At 39.7% G+C, this 16,158-nt stretch overlaps 1 protein-coding gene across 9 annotated transcripts in view; it reads right to left on the reverse strand.

The window, feature by feature from the left end:
- The window catches only part of COL19A1 (collagen, type XIX, alpha 1), a 193,384-nt gene that overhangs the window by 131,861 nt on the left and 45,365 nt on the right, over positions 1-16,158 (reverse strand). For all 9 annotated transcript variants that reach the window (XR_001411381.1, XR_001411380.1, XM_014936919.1 and 6 more), the window contains exon 10: positions 13,879-13,932. Coding sequence is in view for 7 of the 9 variants with exons in the window: in XM_014936919.1 (XP_014792405.1) it covers positions 13,879-13,932 (54 nt within the window). In the remaining 2 variants the exon portion in view is untranslated. The remainder of the gene's footprint in view (positions 1-13,878; positions 13,933-16,158) is intronic.

The following is a 16,158-nucleotide window of genomic DNA, read 5'->3' on the forward strand; positions in this document are numbered from 1 at the left end:
TCGGTAAGGAGGGTAAGACACACACTACACTTTACTACATAGAAGTGGGTAATACTAATTTTTTTAGATTGTTATTTAAAAATGTCATGTAGACATGAATTGAACATAGGCTTGAAAACAATCCAGTTCAGCTGACCTACAACACCATACATAGAACATAAAGAAAATCGAATGAAAACTGAGAGAATACTTCCTGTAGAGTACTGAGAACAGGCAAACTGGCTTCTGGTTGCAAAAGGTTCTCAAAGATTCATAATGTCTCATGGATGAACAGCTTAGAAAATTAAGTCTAGCCAGTTGGATATTTCTATCATCCGAAGCAACACAGTAGAAAAAATTTTGAAGTGATCTTATACTCACGGACAACTGATAGGTTTTTGTAAGTATGTTTTTTCCCTTACAGTAGATCTGTCAAAAGAAAAATTGTCTGACTTGCACACTGTCTACTGATTTATTGCTAACCCAGCCATAACAGGGCATTAAAGCAAATTTAAATCCTATTAAAGTTTCAGCAGAACTGGAAATTCATATAATTGGCCTTGCTAAAACCATATTCAAACAATAATGTTTAAAAATAAATTTAAAAGCATTATCCAATACTCATGAACTGCTGAGGTATTTTCAAAATAGTAAAATATGACTATTATATTCACCATAATAATTGTAGCCCCAGGTTTATATTAGCAAGGTAAACAGCATTGATCAACCTGTTTGTACAACCAACCTCTTAGATGTCAGAGGCTGTTCTTTAACTACAGGAATTATTATTATTGTCATCATCATCTGTTTCTATAACCTAAAGATTCAGGACGCAGATTCTCAGCTGTTAAAAATGTCAGTTTACACTAAGAAAGATCTGTCCCGCAGGCCATTAAACACTATTAAGTCTAGTGTGTAACCACACAGATATGAAATGCAAAAAACCAAAAACAGTAGCAAAGCTAAGGATGTAAGGTGAATCAAAAATAAATTGACCACAAATAGATTGGAATTTCTAATATAGGATGAGTACTTTTTCTGAAATATCATATTGCTGGTGTGCTTGTGTAGCTGCAAACTTCCTATCAACTATCAATAGATAAAGCAGTTCAAGATGCAGTTTCCATGTCTCCACTTCAAATCATAGAATTGAAGAATTGTCTAGGTTGGAAGGGACCTTTCAGATCATCTACTCCAACCGTCAACTCAACACTGACAAAACCCATCACTAAACCATGTCTCTAAGCACTATGTCAACCCGTCTTTTATAAACCTCCAGGGATGGTGACTCAACCACTTCCCTGGGCAGCCCATTCCAAGGCTTAATAACCCTTTCCATGTAAACATATTTCCTAATATCCAATCTAAACCTCCCCTGGTGCAACTTGAGGCCATTTCTTCTTGTCCCATCACCTGTGACTTGGGAGAAGAGACCGACCCCCACCTCTCTACACCCTCCTTTCAGGGAGTTGTAGTGAGTGATAAGGTCTCCCCTCAGCTTCCGTTTTTTTCTAGGCTGAACACACACACATTTGGAAGCCTAAGACTTTCCCAAGAAATATATCTCCTCACTTCAAAAACAATGTCTTTTGACATTTGATGTATTTTGGAGACGGGCTAGTGTTTGGATAAAGAGGGTATACCAACCATGTATCCAGTGCTCCAACAGACAATTCCCCACCCGTGAATCTGGGAAGAGCAGATCTACTGTCAGCACAGGAGCCCCAGGAACTGCTCCCTAAAGGTAAGTCTCCAAGTGTACCCCATAACTCTCAATTCTGATCAGCTTTGTAGGGAACAGTGACATCTCAGCCTAGTAGGGTTGTAATTTTTCCTTTCAGGCCCTTTTCTTAACCTCTTAGAGGCTTACTAGCCTACTGAATATCCCACATCTGGGGTGCCTGACAGAAAGAAGCTAGTCCACTGTCTGAGGGGCACAGGCTCCCTGCATAATTTTTTAATCATCCTCTCACCAAAACCCAGTATTTATTTAGAGAATCAACACTACTCTGACAGCCCTTTCTCCGGCTGCATTCCTTTCTCATTCTTCTGAGGTTCAGCAGAAGTACTGCCAGTACCCTATATTCTGCAGGGTGATATTTCTTCTGGCTGTTTCACAACTGGCATTATAACCCTGTCACTGCAGAGTCCCACATTTTTGTTAACAGTTCCTGAAATCCCACCTTATTCTGCTTCATGGATTTGATACCAGGAAAGAAAGATGCTCAGACTAAAGTATGAAGAAATGGGGATGGCGAGTCGGACGGGTGGGAAGACAAACTGGCCATAGTCACTGTTACATCACGCATCCTATGGCTGGTTCTGGCTTTGAGAGCCAAACTCATCAAAGATGATTTGTTAGAGCATCCTGATACTCTACAATTCCCACTGCTGGTTTTGACAGCACAGTTGCTATCATGGCAGTGACTAACAAATGCCACAAAGGTCATTATTTCTTCCACTCAGTTATTAAAACAAAAAAAACCACCAAAAGTGTAATTAAGTAAACAGGCCACTATTGAGAAAATCCCTCTCCAATTACTCAGCATAATGCTCTGTAGCTTACCAAAAAAATCAATAACGAATAGCGTTAGGCACTATTCTCCTCTGTTAATTAGCTTAAGCAGTTTCCCACCTTCGCTCTTCCCTCGCAGCCTTCGGTGCATCTCTATCGATACTACACGCTCCCCTGTGCAGGGAATTTCTTTTACTCCAGGTTTGTGCTACATTGCACGAGGACGTCCCAAGACAGTCTCACATTCTGGGACGACACAGGAGCACAGGGTGTGACAGCCGTACCCCAGCAGTCTGCCATTCTCCTTCCATGCATACTCTTTAAGTCAATTTTTGTTCTAAGAAGGGGAGAGCTGAATAAACATTTCTTGACATCTTATGTTCAATAGCTATAAATAAAACGTTGTGTATCTTCACACATAAAGTTAACAGGTTACAACTATTAAATAAAGTTAACTATGGATTAATTTCTCCTATTTAGTATCTGCCTTATTACAAACTACAACAATACCATCTTCATTTGTAAGAGAATATCAGCAGAATTGCCATTCAACAACAAAAAGGGAGAGTAGTGAAAGGGGTGCTAATTCTGAAGAGGAAGCATCAGCTGACGAGCTTCTCAGTATCCGTAAAAAAAAAAAAAAAAAAAAATCTGGCTTGTGTGGGGTACTTGTTAAATACAAATCAAACACCTGTCAGCCAGCTGGGCTGCGTGTGTCACTGCTGAGCCATCTGCAGGAACACACCCTGCGCCAGTTGTTTTACTTAGCATGGCCTGGGAACAAGAATCCATTAGACAGAAAGTCAACAGTGGAATTAGCAGCACTTTTTCTTTTAGTGCCCTTCCACTTACTTGTTTAACTTCTTGCGTTTCTATTTTTGGGAGCCTCATGCCAGAGTAACAGTGCTGACTGCTGATTAGACAAGACTTGGCCTGGCCTCAGCGTGTCACATTGATTTAATTGATCCAGACTTGAAACACGCAGTATGAATATTAGGGGTTGATAAATACTGGCTAGTGGTGGGAATTAAAAAAAATCCACAACATCCCGTTTTTCAATGCCTATGGATGATTTTATTATATGAATAAAAAGCAGGATTTTTTTTTTTGTCAATCTACAAATGAAAAAAAAAAGTAATTTACAAGGAATTTGGAAGATAAAACTTACATTATAATTTCTAAGGGGTTTTGAGGGAAGAATATAGTCTTGACATTACAAATTCACTTCTTATTTGGATTTATTGAAATAATTATATGACTAATATGGTTCACCCACCAAAAAAAAGGGCAGAGAAGAGTTAATGTTAATAGGTCATAAGTCACAGCAGCCAGCAGTATTATCTTTAACCTCTGTACACTTTGTACTACATGCACAATTTCTATTACATGAGGCTAACATTTTGGGGTTTTTTAAATTTTATGCACTGCTTGTAATAGAAGTTGTTAGCCACGGAGAAAATACTGTAGGAGAAAATACTGTTATACATAGATTAAATAAATTGCAGTAACAGGAGTTATTAGCTTCTAAATGATCCTAATACAGATCAATGATTCATCAGGTCTGAAATCTGGTATTTGGTGAGGTTCAACATCTAATTCCTCAAAAGAAAACAAACAAAACTAAGCAAAACGTGTCAGACAAGCCCTACAACGCTGCAGTACAGTGAGAAAGTTCCTTCCTCTCCAAAGCGTCCACCTCCTGCAGGAGGTCCCTCGCTGCCAACACACTCCGTCTGGCAACAATGGGGAATTTCTCTTAAAGCTGTACCTCCTGATGATACGTGTGAGGCTTTGAATACCAGACCTACAGTCTCTAGCCCTTGCAACCGAAGGACAAAACAAATCTGTGTGCCACAGAGACCTCACAGAAAGAACCCAATAAATATAATTCAAGAACAATTGAAGAAAAATCCCCAAGCCTCCCCCCGCCCTTCCCAAGTCCATAAGGTCCTGACTGAGGCTTTTCAAACACAGTCAGGAATCCCAGAGCCAGGCAGGCTCACAGCTGGACTATTCATGAATCTCTGATTAGGGAACAAAGAGCTGCATTTAACGACCGCATTATTTAACAGCCGCATTATTTCTTACTTCCACGTTACATAAGATGCTAACAAAAGCCTGTCCTGCCTGGCAGCGGGCCGGCCGGCCTTGTGCTCCCAGCAGCCCAGGCCCCTGTGAGGCAGAGGGTGACCTCTGGTTCCTCCAGCCACACCTCACACCACAGCAGTGCCCGCGGCCACCACGGCCTTCTGCTGGCTCTGACACCAGTGGGCATGCCCTTTCCACCCCACTCTTATCTCACCAGTGCCTGAAGGAGCCCACGGCTGTGACGCTGAGCAACACCAACAGCAGCGTCTGGCTCTGCTTTTGTTCTACTGAGATGTGCCAATCTGATTTTGAGGGAAACCGCACCAAGGACAGAAGACAATGCCACAACTTTCCTCAAATGGCTTAGCCGACAGACTGAAGCATCATTTTTTTCTCCCCGCCTCAACAAGCAATGAATCTTTAATCAAAAATCAAGTCTCTGCTCACCAACAGTAGACAACCTACAGCAGACACCAACACCATTCCCTCCGGAATCGAAGTAACACCCCAGCAGTGTCACTGCACACAAGACAATTTGATTCCGTGGAGTTTTCTGTCGAGAACCGAACTGAACTGCTGTCATTTAGCTTGAGGATTAGAAAAAACAGGGAGCTCAACAGTTTCTGGAGTTGTGAACTGCAAAAATCACCTAATAAGGCAAAAATAAGTCAGCACAGCAGACAGCTCTCTGGAAACAAATTTATGATCAAAGGCTATTCAAAACACTTCCTTGTAATGCTAAGGAGAGAGTGAGAGCAAGCGAGCAAGAACTATACATGCTGAAGCAATGAAGCAAGTTTTGTAAAACGTAATGGTCTAAAGTATATTTGCCCAGTAAAATTTTTAGAAAGCATATTTATGGATCAGAATGCTATCCAGAGCTACTATTTTCATATTCATCCATCTCTTAAAATCAGATATGTGTTAATTGTACACAAAAAGAATACAAAACTCGTGCCAAATTTCTTGCTGTAATAGATAGTGCCCAGCTGCCTGATTTCCAATGGCCAGCAATTCTCAAACTCAAGACCTTAAACTTAGTAATAAACTTTCCAATTGGAAAACCATTGTCTGTCTTTTTGAGGTTAATCAATTTACTTGTTTACCCATAAAACTCTACTTTATAAAATTTGTACTATATTTCCTATTAAAATATTTTTTCAGCTTTACATTCTTACAGCTTACAATTCTCCTACACTGAAAAGCTTTCTGCTGCCATATATCTTTTTCCTGTGTTAGTGATTATACTCTTTTTATCTCTTTTGAAGACTCCAGAGTAAAGCAGTACAAAGATTTTTCAAAAGCTGCATAACTGGCGCAATTTATGTCCCTACCTGATCTAAAAATATTGAAATATAACTGATTAGCAATGACAGCAGCTCAGAAATTGGATGGCACTGAATGAAAGACAAACAAACTGAGTAAGACGGCTTTAAGCAGTACCTATCCAGTGCTCCACATACATTTTTGGAAGCTTTTTCAGAGATGCTGATGAGCTACTTCGGAAATATCTTGACCCCTGTCAAGTATCCATACAGCACATGAAATGTGGAAGGCACTGTGTCCAGAGATCTTTCAAGACAGCTGCAAGGAAAAGACTGCATTACTGTAAGCTCAACACCAATGTCTCCTCAGATTTGTGTATTTGCATGAGTGATTTATGCTCTAGGAGCATATGCTGAACTGGCATCATAGGCCATATATCCATGGCTCTTCAGCAAAGTCAAATATGCCTTGGAAAATTCTAGACAGTGTCTCCATGGCCCAGCTGGAGCAATGGGAAAAGCAAGTCAATGGTCACAAGGATCTTCACGATGACACGATTTAACAAGTTTCCGGTTGTGGATTTTATGACATAGCTGGCCCTGAGGACCTTACCCTGCAGTAACTCAGTATGGAGATGGGTATTAAAAGCATTTCTGAAAGGAATTTGAAGTCACGTGCTATACTAGCATGTAATTTATAATTTTTTCCAAAATTTTTAATTAATGTATATATATTTAAATCATGTTGGAAAACAAAGAACTGGACATTTCTAAGCCATGCTTTATATTGAGCTTCTGAATACCACTTCTTAAAAAACTAACTTGATAATGCAGCAGTTTTCAAACTCAGTTTCTCAGATACCACTAGGGGAAGGAGAGCTCTTCCCATCGGGTAAGGCAAAGGAAGCTGTTCAGGAAGTATTAACATGCCGTTTTGATGCAGTGCACGTACCACAAATGGTATCTATATCACGTTTTGGAGACCCTTTTACTAATCATTTCCTTACCTGTACCAAATATAAAGAGAACCCTATTACAAAAGGGTAAACAAATTTAACAAGAATAAAATCATCAGTGTTAGGTTTCAGAGTCAGTTAAAACTGAAGACAACATACTGATTATGTACCTGAGAAAACTGAAGTTACAGATAGTTATCTCACACAGCTAGATGAGAAAAACACCACCAGAAACAGCATTATATATTCTAGTCCTTTTATATTCTAGCTCACAAAATATGTGAGTTCACATACATTTTGTTAGGCCATTGTCACAAGTATGTGCAAGTTAAAAAACAGGAGGAACAATTCTTTTGCAGATATCTACTGCACAGTTTCAAGTAAACTCAATCTCATTTTCATGACTCTTGAAGTACAAATAGCACTCGTACAGTTGGTATAACTCTGGAAATGTACACTCAGTTTTTTTGTCTAGTCTGGCTTTGAATATAAATCTAAATTGTTCAGTGATAAACACTGTTTTTATTCACATAAGCATTTCTTTCTCCTTTCAGTCTGTCTAAACTGTTTATTTTATTAATATACTGCCGGAGCACCCATACAGGGCAGTAACAAATGCACAGCATATTGAATATTTCACTACTTTTTCAGGCTTACTGTGCAAAACCAGCTATTTTTAAAAGCTTACTCAATGTATTTAATATTTTAGGATGTCTGTTTATAACCTAGATTGCAAAAAATTAGTGCAAAAAACTACAACAGTAAAGCTAAGCCATTTGAAAGTCAAGTATTAAAAGTGAATGGTGTTACAAGTATTACACAAAATGTAGTTTAAGAAACATGCATCATCTTCATCACTATGAACTATATATATACATATAATGAACTATAAGAAAGCAACTACTATGGAGGTTTGGATAAAGGGGAACTGACAAACAGTTTGGTAAGTCTTTTCTGAATTACATTTCTGGCCACAACAGTTTTATTTTTCAGAAGGTAGTGACAGAGAAAGAAGAAAAAGCACTTTCATAATTGGAAAATACAGACAAATATGGAATGGCCAATATCAGAGCCAATTGCTCATCTTCAGCAGCCTGAGTCCTTCGAGCCTTGCTGCCATCAGCACATTCTCAGAAGCTGAGGAGTTTTTTGGCTAGTAGGACCCATAAAACACATAAGCCGTAACTCCCCAAGAGGCTTAGTACCTTATGTCAAAGTACATGCTATGGTGGCAACCTATCTGTCACAACCAGAAACTCTCCCACTAAACTTTTCATGTACACAGAAATTGTCTCCATCCCCTAGAAAGTGATATGCCAAACAGTTGAGGGATTTATTTTGACTGCCAAGACATCACAGACCAACCAAAAAAAAAAAACAAACCCAAACCAACCAAACAGGACTACATCACCTACCACCACATAAATAACTTTCAATTTGGAACTTCATTTGTCATGGCATTATAGACCCAGAAGAAAAGAGAAGAAAAGGACTTGAGGCATTCAGCGGAGTGATATAAAAAGTGCAGGAAACAGAAAAATCTCAACTGTACAGAAGCAAATCAAACCCAGCTTGCTCAAGTTTACAAAAAGCTCAGGAAAGGAAAGGGACAGAATGAACTCCCTGTAAATGAGAACAGAAAGATCCGGTGGCTTTAAGGCTGGAATACTTGCCCTTCTAGCCATGGTTCAAAGTGTACAGCTTCTTAAGTTGTCAGACTCTTTGGAAGGCCTGTAATTTTATTACAACAGGAGGATCCAACACACAATATGCTTCATGCAAAGTCTAATTGTTTCCTGGGCTGGAAGAGTGGAGAGACTAGCCCTGTTCTTTCCCAATACAAAATGCACAGCGCAGGACTTGACCATCCTTAGTCAGTCCCCCAGTAGATGCTATGGAAAGGCCCTGCACACGTGCAACCTGTATGGAATAAAACACTACAACTTCAGTAAAAGAGAAACCTGTGGGTCTCACCAGCAGGACTGTCTTCTCACCATTTCTGTATGATAGGATCACTAGGAAAATAATCAAACTTTGTTAATAGGAATACTTTCCAGCATTGTATCAACCTTGCTCAGATTACACCAGTGGTGTGACCCTGCACGCACCAATGGTGCGATGAAGACCATTCTTAATGGCAGAGCAATCAGTTCTTGTTGTCATAGTGAGGTTAGTCTAACTGCTGGATTAGGGTTGCCTAGAGCTTGTGAAGCCTGATTCGCAGCCGATAGGTGACTGTCATCCTACACCTTAGAGCATTCCAGTCATCTCAAATCTCTGCTTCAGGGACAGATTTAATTTCTCAGGCCATACAGCCAGCACTCTGGCTGCAATCCAATTATACTAAATGGCTCCAGAAGTGTATCCAAAGACAATTTCACTTTCTAACCGCTAAAAACTAGGTTAACACGGTGCTTCCCTTAACATGGGTTTCTTCTCTCCTCACGGACTTCGGTGAACACCTCCAGAAGGCCAAGGCATAAGGTCTCGCATGCATACCGATTCTGATTTACCACAACATTCCAGTTGTTCTTGTATCATGATTTGATAGATACCTTGAAGAAGCATCCCCAGAAGGCTGAGCTACATATCAGTCCTGATTGCAGGAAGAGGACCATGGCAATATATTCCATATCTTTTGGCAGTCTACAAATGAAGCAAGTTTCCTTCCAAGAGAGGACTACCACCCTCTTATTTTTTAGAACTGTAACTAACACCACAGAACTCTCTCTGATACTTTCAAGAATTTCCTCTGCTGCCCTAAGTATGATCTACTGTTTAAAAAGTATCTCTTAAGACAGTTCCCTAAAAAGGGGAACAGAGATGAAGAAACTAAATAGTTAGATATGAAAGAGAGTGTTATATATGTGATGGTGTCCCCAATCTATTGAGGTGTGACTTTGGGTGCCTGAGGCAGGGCTCCACAGGAACTGCATTTGATTCTTGACTCTCTGCATGGGTCATCAGCACTATCACACTGACTGCTTTTGCCCTGAAGGTAGATGAGACAATAGGCACGTTATAGTGTGTTGCCAGTCAGTAGGAACCTCATGTTTTACTTTGGCAGCTTACAAGAACCACAGCAGAAAAATCAGCAAAACTGCAGAACCATGGTCTGAACACTCATCTGTTTTCTTTTGAGAGTTAAGGCTATTCGTATGTCACCATAGAGTCATCAAGACTTAAACTTTGCTCTCTGTATTAGCAGTTCCAAACTCTCAAATGGCAGGAGCCTCCTAGCAGTCTACACCCCTTAGATCTGCACCGATTCGCTAGCACAGCTCTTCAAAACCACTGCAGCATTCAGTGACTGGGAAATTATGTTTTCAGCTATAATATGCCTTACAAATGACAGATGGCCAAAGGTCATTTCTATCTGAAGACAGACTGAAGATATGCGAGGTGCATAATCTATTTTCAAATGTTAGTTCCCTGAAAGTTAAGGCCATACATGAAGCCTTACAGATTTCTCACCATTTACACGTATCTTGAAAATTAAGTATACTACCATAGAGCATTTTCCGGGGAGACTCTCCTGGTAAGATTCTCAAGTAACAAAGCATATTGGATAGGATTATTCTAACTTTAGTTTTTCACTACTACGTCAGGTATGTTTGAGCTAATCAATTCTACAGGCCTTTTAATAGACAAGTTTATCTCATTCTAAGCTAAACTTCTAAAATAGGTTCAAATGAATTGATATCATTTTTTACTCACAGCAACATGAGCAAGATCTGCCATGTATTTTTTCTCTGAACCTTTCCCAGTGAAGAAAGTATGAGCAATGCAGTATTGCAGTGAATAGTTTTGGGGTGTATCAGAAAGAGCCCCTCTGCTCTCTGAAGCCTCAAACTGCATTTGCATAAAAATAATTGTATTGCCTCTTTTTTCCCTATTTCTAATTAGTGATTCAGGGGGCATATCTGCACCAAGCTTAGAAAGATTCAATGCAGAAATAAAAAAAAATAGCCATACCAGTCAAACAAATGTAACATTTCCAACAAAAGATAATGCGTATTGAGGGGTTTAGGAGGATTAACGAGCAGGAGAAGCTCCTGAGAACGCCCTCCCAGCACTGCATCATCTATACCTCCACTTCCTGAAATGTAGGAGACATCCTTGTACATAACAGTGCTCAGAATATTTTTACTCCTTTACTTAATTCAGTTGTCTTTGAATCTATGTACATTTTTAGCATCCAGAACACCCCAGAAAAAGGAGCAAAAAAATAACGGACGCACACAAATTGACATAGCTCTTGATGCATCCACTGAGACACAGAACATGTTAACACCATTCACAACACAGGGAAAATAAAGTGATTCTATCTCCAGGAAGGAGCTAATAATTCCACTGTACTACTCTGCATAGGGATGACAACTCCAGCTAGCAGAAGCTGGGTGGCTGGATCTCAGTTTCTCTATCTAGCTATGCATGTACAAGTATTTTGTTTGCCTTTTTTTTTTTCTTTTTTTTTTTCAAACAGCTTTTGGTTTTGCCAGTTTCAGATTCCATGGTAGTCAATTTTTAATTTGCAACAACAGTATAGCTTTTATGTAGTCTGAATTAAAAGACTTATAATGTTCAGGAAAAGTACAGTGTCTTGCTATTAAATAGGATCTAACTGTTGATCCTTACATAAACTAACAGGAGCTTTGGGATTTGGCCTGGCAGTGGATCTGCAAGGCACTAAGCAAAAAAACCCCAAACAGTATTAACCATGGAAACTGTAGTAATAACTTGTAGTGGAAAAGCAATGTAGCCTGGCAATTTTAAAGAAAGATAACATCAGAGAAGAAACTGCAGAAGGAGCCAAGGGAAAACACAGCTTCATTCTAGATAAATCTCATTCAATCTACAATGTTTTACAATAACTCCTTCCATTAATTCACATCTGGGAGTACAGTAAAGCAAAAACTGTCTAGCTGTATGAAATCAAAGGTTTCCCTCGTCAAGTATATAAATACAACTGTGGCAACAGCAGATGTCTACAGAAAAGATAACAACAGGGCAACAGTAGAGACTTCTCCAGTGGGTTTCCCAGACTTTAGCATCTTAGAGCTCAAGGACTTTCAGACAAGCAACAATGTCTGTCTGACACACTCCATGGATTTTTATTCCACCAAATTTCCAATAAATTTTCAGACCCATTTAAATCCTGTGGCAGAGCGTTCAAACTGAATCAGGTAATAGGTAGAACGAGCGCTTTCTACCCTTTTTGAACTGGGTATCAGATAGGTTTGATGCTCTAGTTCATCACTGAAAAGGAGAGTAAAATAAATAAATAAATCCCTATTAACCTTTTCTGTTCCACTCATGATTATATAGAGCACAGAATAGGGCATATTTCATCTCAGTTGTCTTTCTTTCAAATTGAAGTCCACATTGTCACACCTGAACTGAAAGATGCCCAGTGCTCTTGGTCACTCTTGAACACTTCCTCTGAACCTTTTCCAGTACCATTAGGTCCACCTTGAGATCATGGGAACCAGAACCATAGACATCATTCAAGATGCAGCACAATACAGTTTCACTAATAATAGTGACATTAAGATGCTTCTGCCTTGTTCCCCATGCTCTCCCTAATCATTCCAAAATTCTATTTGTTTATTTGACTAGTACTTAACAGCGAGTGTGTGTTTTCATTGATCTGTAATTCCAATTCTGTAATTACCTAGTCAGTGTCTATGAAATACATAATGTCTGCTTTTTCTTCTTCATTTACATCACTTTACCAATCCTTTCTCTGAGTTTTACTTGGCACTTTACAATTCAGTCCCTCAACACTGCAAAGTCCTTGGAACATCTTTGCAGCCTGCTCTCCATTTTTCTACCACATAGACCTTAGCATCAGCATGTTATTTCAACCTATCTCTTTAGTAATGTTATATATCTACCTCCCATTTTTAACATAACACAATTTGAGACAGAAACAGTAAGACTAAAAGATAGTTTCATAATTCTGTTAATCACAGATTTTAAACCTGACGGTTGAGGTGAAGGTCTACTTCTTTCAGTACTCAGAAGTTTCGATAATTACAAAATAAACGAAACCCTCTGCCATTACTAAAATTTTGCATACATGTGAAAGCAGAATGTCAACCAAGAAAGTGCAATATTGAAATTCTAAGACTCTCGCAGCAACAGCTGCCTTTAAAAGGCATGCTTGTTTATGGGACTGAAAGAACAGAAACTTGAACTATATGATGAAAAAGAACCCAGACTGACAGAATCGAGGACTGAGGATTTAAATTTAGCAATGCTAAAGACACCACTGAAATTAAAAAAGAATAAACATAAAAACACAGTGAGGTTCACTAACACTTGTATCTAAGAATTGTATTTATTTATGTATTAACCAGCTTCCATGTATATGCAGAAAATCCACTATTTCTTTCAACTGTTAATATGGAACAGAAAAAAAAAAAATAAAAATCACAAAGGGCCAAATGATTAGCCACTCTAGCAACACTGTTTCCTCAATGTTATGAGGACTGACTTCTACACTGAAGATGTTGGATTTTATACTGGTGGACTTTCCCTAGTACCAGTAACTAGCTCTGAGCTCAGTAAACCTGTACAACTGCCTTAATTCACACACTAACATTCTGAAATCCAGTGAAACTTATCCTGTTGAATACAGAGATAGGCTGACAGGCTTCCTTAGCCACGGCTATTCCTAACTCTTTGCTTGTAGGTCAGTGGTGTTTATCTCAAAGCTCCACCCCATGGCCTGTTGAGAAGGTAAGAGCTCTTGCCTAGGCTTGCAGACCACAAGCTGCAGAGTGGAATGGGTGGAATGAGCCTTGGGTTCTGCATGGCAGTCCTCACTCCTAGGAAAAAACCCCACACCAACAAATAAGTGCACCTGCAGAGAATACTATTGGGCCCAGTGGCTTTTCCAGTGTGCTGCAAACACATGGCAGTGCAGGGAAGAGGAGCTCATTTTCTAACATTTCTAACATTCTAACAGAAGGGTTCCATTCTCCCATTTCTGTACATAATTACAGATAAGCCTCTGACGTAATGAACACTTCCCGGGAGTCAAATTACATATCAATAGACACGGACATACCTTTTGGCCCGGAAGCCCGGCAACGCCATCCTGTCCTTTCGCACCCATTTCACCCTACAAAACAAATAATTCAGTTAGAAGTTCTAAAGACTTCTGAGGTTAACAATTACTCAGATCATATCTGATTCAACAGAAAAGCAGCTCTACCCGGTTTTTGCCATGCTTAGTAATGTCACCACCATGGAGGATGATGCCTTACATTTAATACTAAAATTAGACAAAATAAATACATTTTCAGCCACCTATAACATCAGCTAAGACCCTCATCTGACAAACACTTGCACATTTCCATAAATAGCAGGTCTGCTGACCTTAAGGGAATTCACTGCAACAGCAGAGTGGTGCCAAGTAGGTCCATTTTCACTGGGTTGAGAAAGCCCAACATGTAATACATGTTTCTCTGGTCTAAAAGTCATGCACCCTCAACACTTTTAAAAGACACTATTTAAATGCAGTTCCTCTCTCCCTCCCTGCCACTCCCTCAAAGAAACCAAACCCCAAGCCATGAGCAATAAGGAAATTTTAGTTTAAAAGACAAATGCCCAACAGATCAGGAGAGGTATGGAAGTTCCCAGCAGCCTTGATCTTAAAAATGATTGAAAGAAACATCAAACACAGCAATTTCGCCTAATAATGTCAAGTATAATGGTTATAAAGTTTAAAATAAAAATCAGATGGGTGCTAGAGGAATATAATGAAAGCACTGGAACCATATTATAGTCTTCATTTAAAACAAAACCAAAACATTAGGTTTGCCTACTTATACAAAGAAGAGAACTTTCTCTAGCAAATAGAAAACGCACCAGTTTTTTTTTTTTTTTCAAAAAATTGTTTTTTGAGAGAAAGGGTTGCACGAAGAAGCGGAAGAGCCACATCTACACAAGTAATTGGTTCCTAAAATAGGTTGCAAACTTACATTTGGAGACCAAATCTAAAACTGCAAACCCAAAAGCCGCTGCTGAGAGTCAGTGCCCAAGACCTCTAAACTCACAAAGTGCGTAACATTCTAAATACCAGGATCTTGAAAACTCCTAATTCTGATATTCAGCATATGCAGAAACTCCTCATTAGCAGGCAGAGTTCATCAGTTTAGTGAATAAACTCCCTCTGCAGTAAAAAATATCAGTTTCTCATGGTCTTCCCAAGTGGGATTCAGACATGGTGCTGCAGTGACCTCTTCTTCTGTTATAAATAGGACAGGAACTGCTGAACTCCACAGAGAGCAGGAAGGCATTGTCTGGCCCACAGAAGGTCCATCTTCTGTGCCCTCCGCAGCCTGTGAGTGCTCCCAGCCCGTACCCCAGCCTGCCTGGACTGCTGGTGCCTGCCAGCAAACTGCTGCTCATGGGATCTAAGGTTGTTCCAAATTTCACAAGAGGAGCACTAGGAACTGCACAAGTGACTGGCAGCCCAGCAGCCGGGTCTCCTTCCCGAGAGCAAGGAGACCAGGTTCCTGTCTGGATGACTGGTACTACATTTTATGTGAGAACATCCCGATGTAAAATGCATAACCACTTCTTAAATTACAGTCTAAGTCCCTCCATCAGGTTTAAAGTGATTTTAAATAACATAGTTATGGTACAGTAACATCAGCTAGGTATCCTAGAACTCACTATCAGAATACAAACACTACTGTAAAGTTGTTTTTTTTTAAAAAAAAACACCAAACAAACAAAAAAACCCAAAACAGAAACTTCCACAAAACCGAGGATCTGAAAGAGCAAGGTTGGCAAGAAGGAGTACCTAACATCAGTATTTGCTATATCCCAGAACAGTCATTATAAAACATTTAATCCCTGTTAAAGGAAGGATTTACAATCTATGCTTTTTCCTCCGCATTCCCTCTAGGCTGGGGCGCAGCAGCTGCTGACTCAGCACACTGTGCTTCCCTCTCCTCAGGCTCTACCCAGGGAGCCCATGGTTCGGACCCAGGGCTCTGGATGCCAGTCTCAGTTAAGTCCTGAGAATTCACTATTTTTGTCTCTAGCCTCAAGATTTAGCGAAGGAAAAAAGAAAAAAAAAAAAGAAAAAAAAGACACCCCCCCAACCTCAAAATCAAAGTGCTGCAGGCTAGGTTTCCTTGCTACCTTCTCCTAAAAGCAGAATGATGTGTCCTAATGACTGTCACCATAATTTTTGAAGTAAGCTGTCATACCCTAATAGTCCTGTTGCTGCTTCTCACCCCTGTTTTAATTTTTTAACAACTATTCACAGAAACCATCATAAGATACCTGCATGTGCACAGCCTGGCTCAAAACCCCGTTTTTATACCACAAGAGC

The sequence above is a fragment of the Calidris pugnax genome, unplaced genomic scaffold (genome assembly GCF_001431845.1).
Source record: "Calidris pugnax isolate Ruff unplaced genomic scaffold, ASM143184v1 scaffold12, whole genome shotgun sequence".
In the NCBI taxonomy this organism is placed as follows: Eukaryota; Metazoa; Chordata; class Aves; order Charadriiformes; family Scolopacidae; genus Calidris; species Calidris pugnax.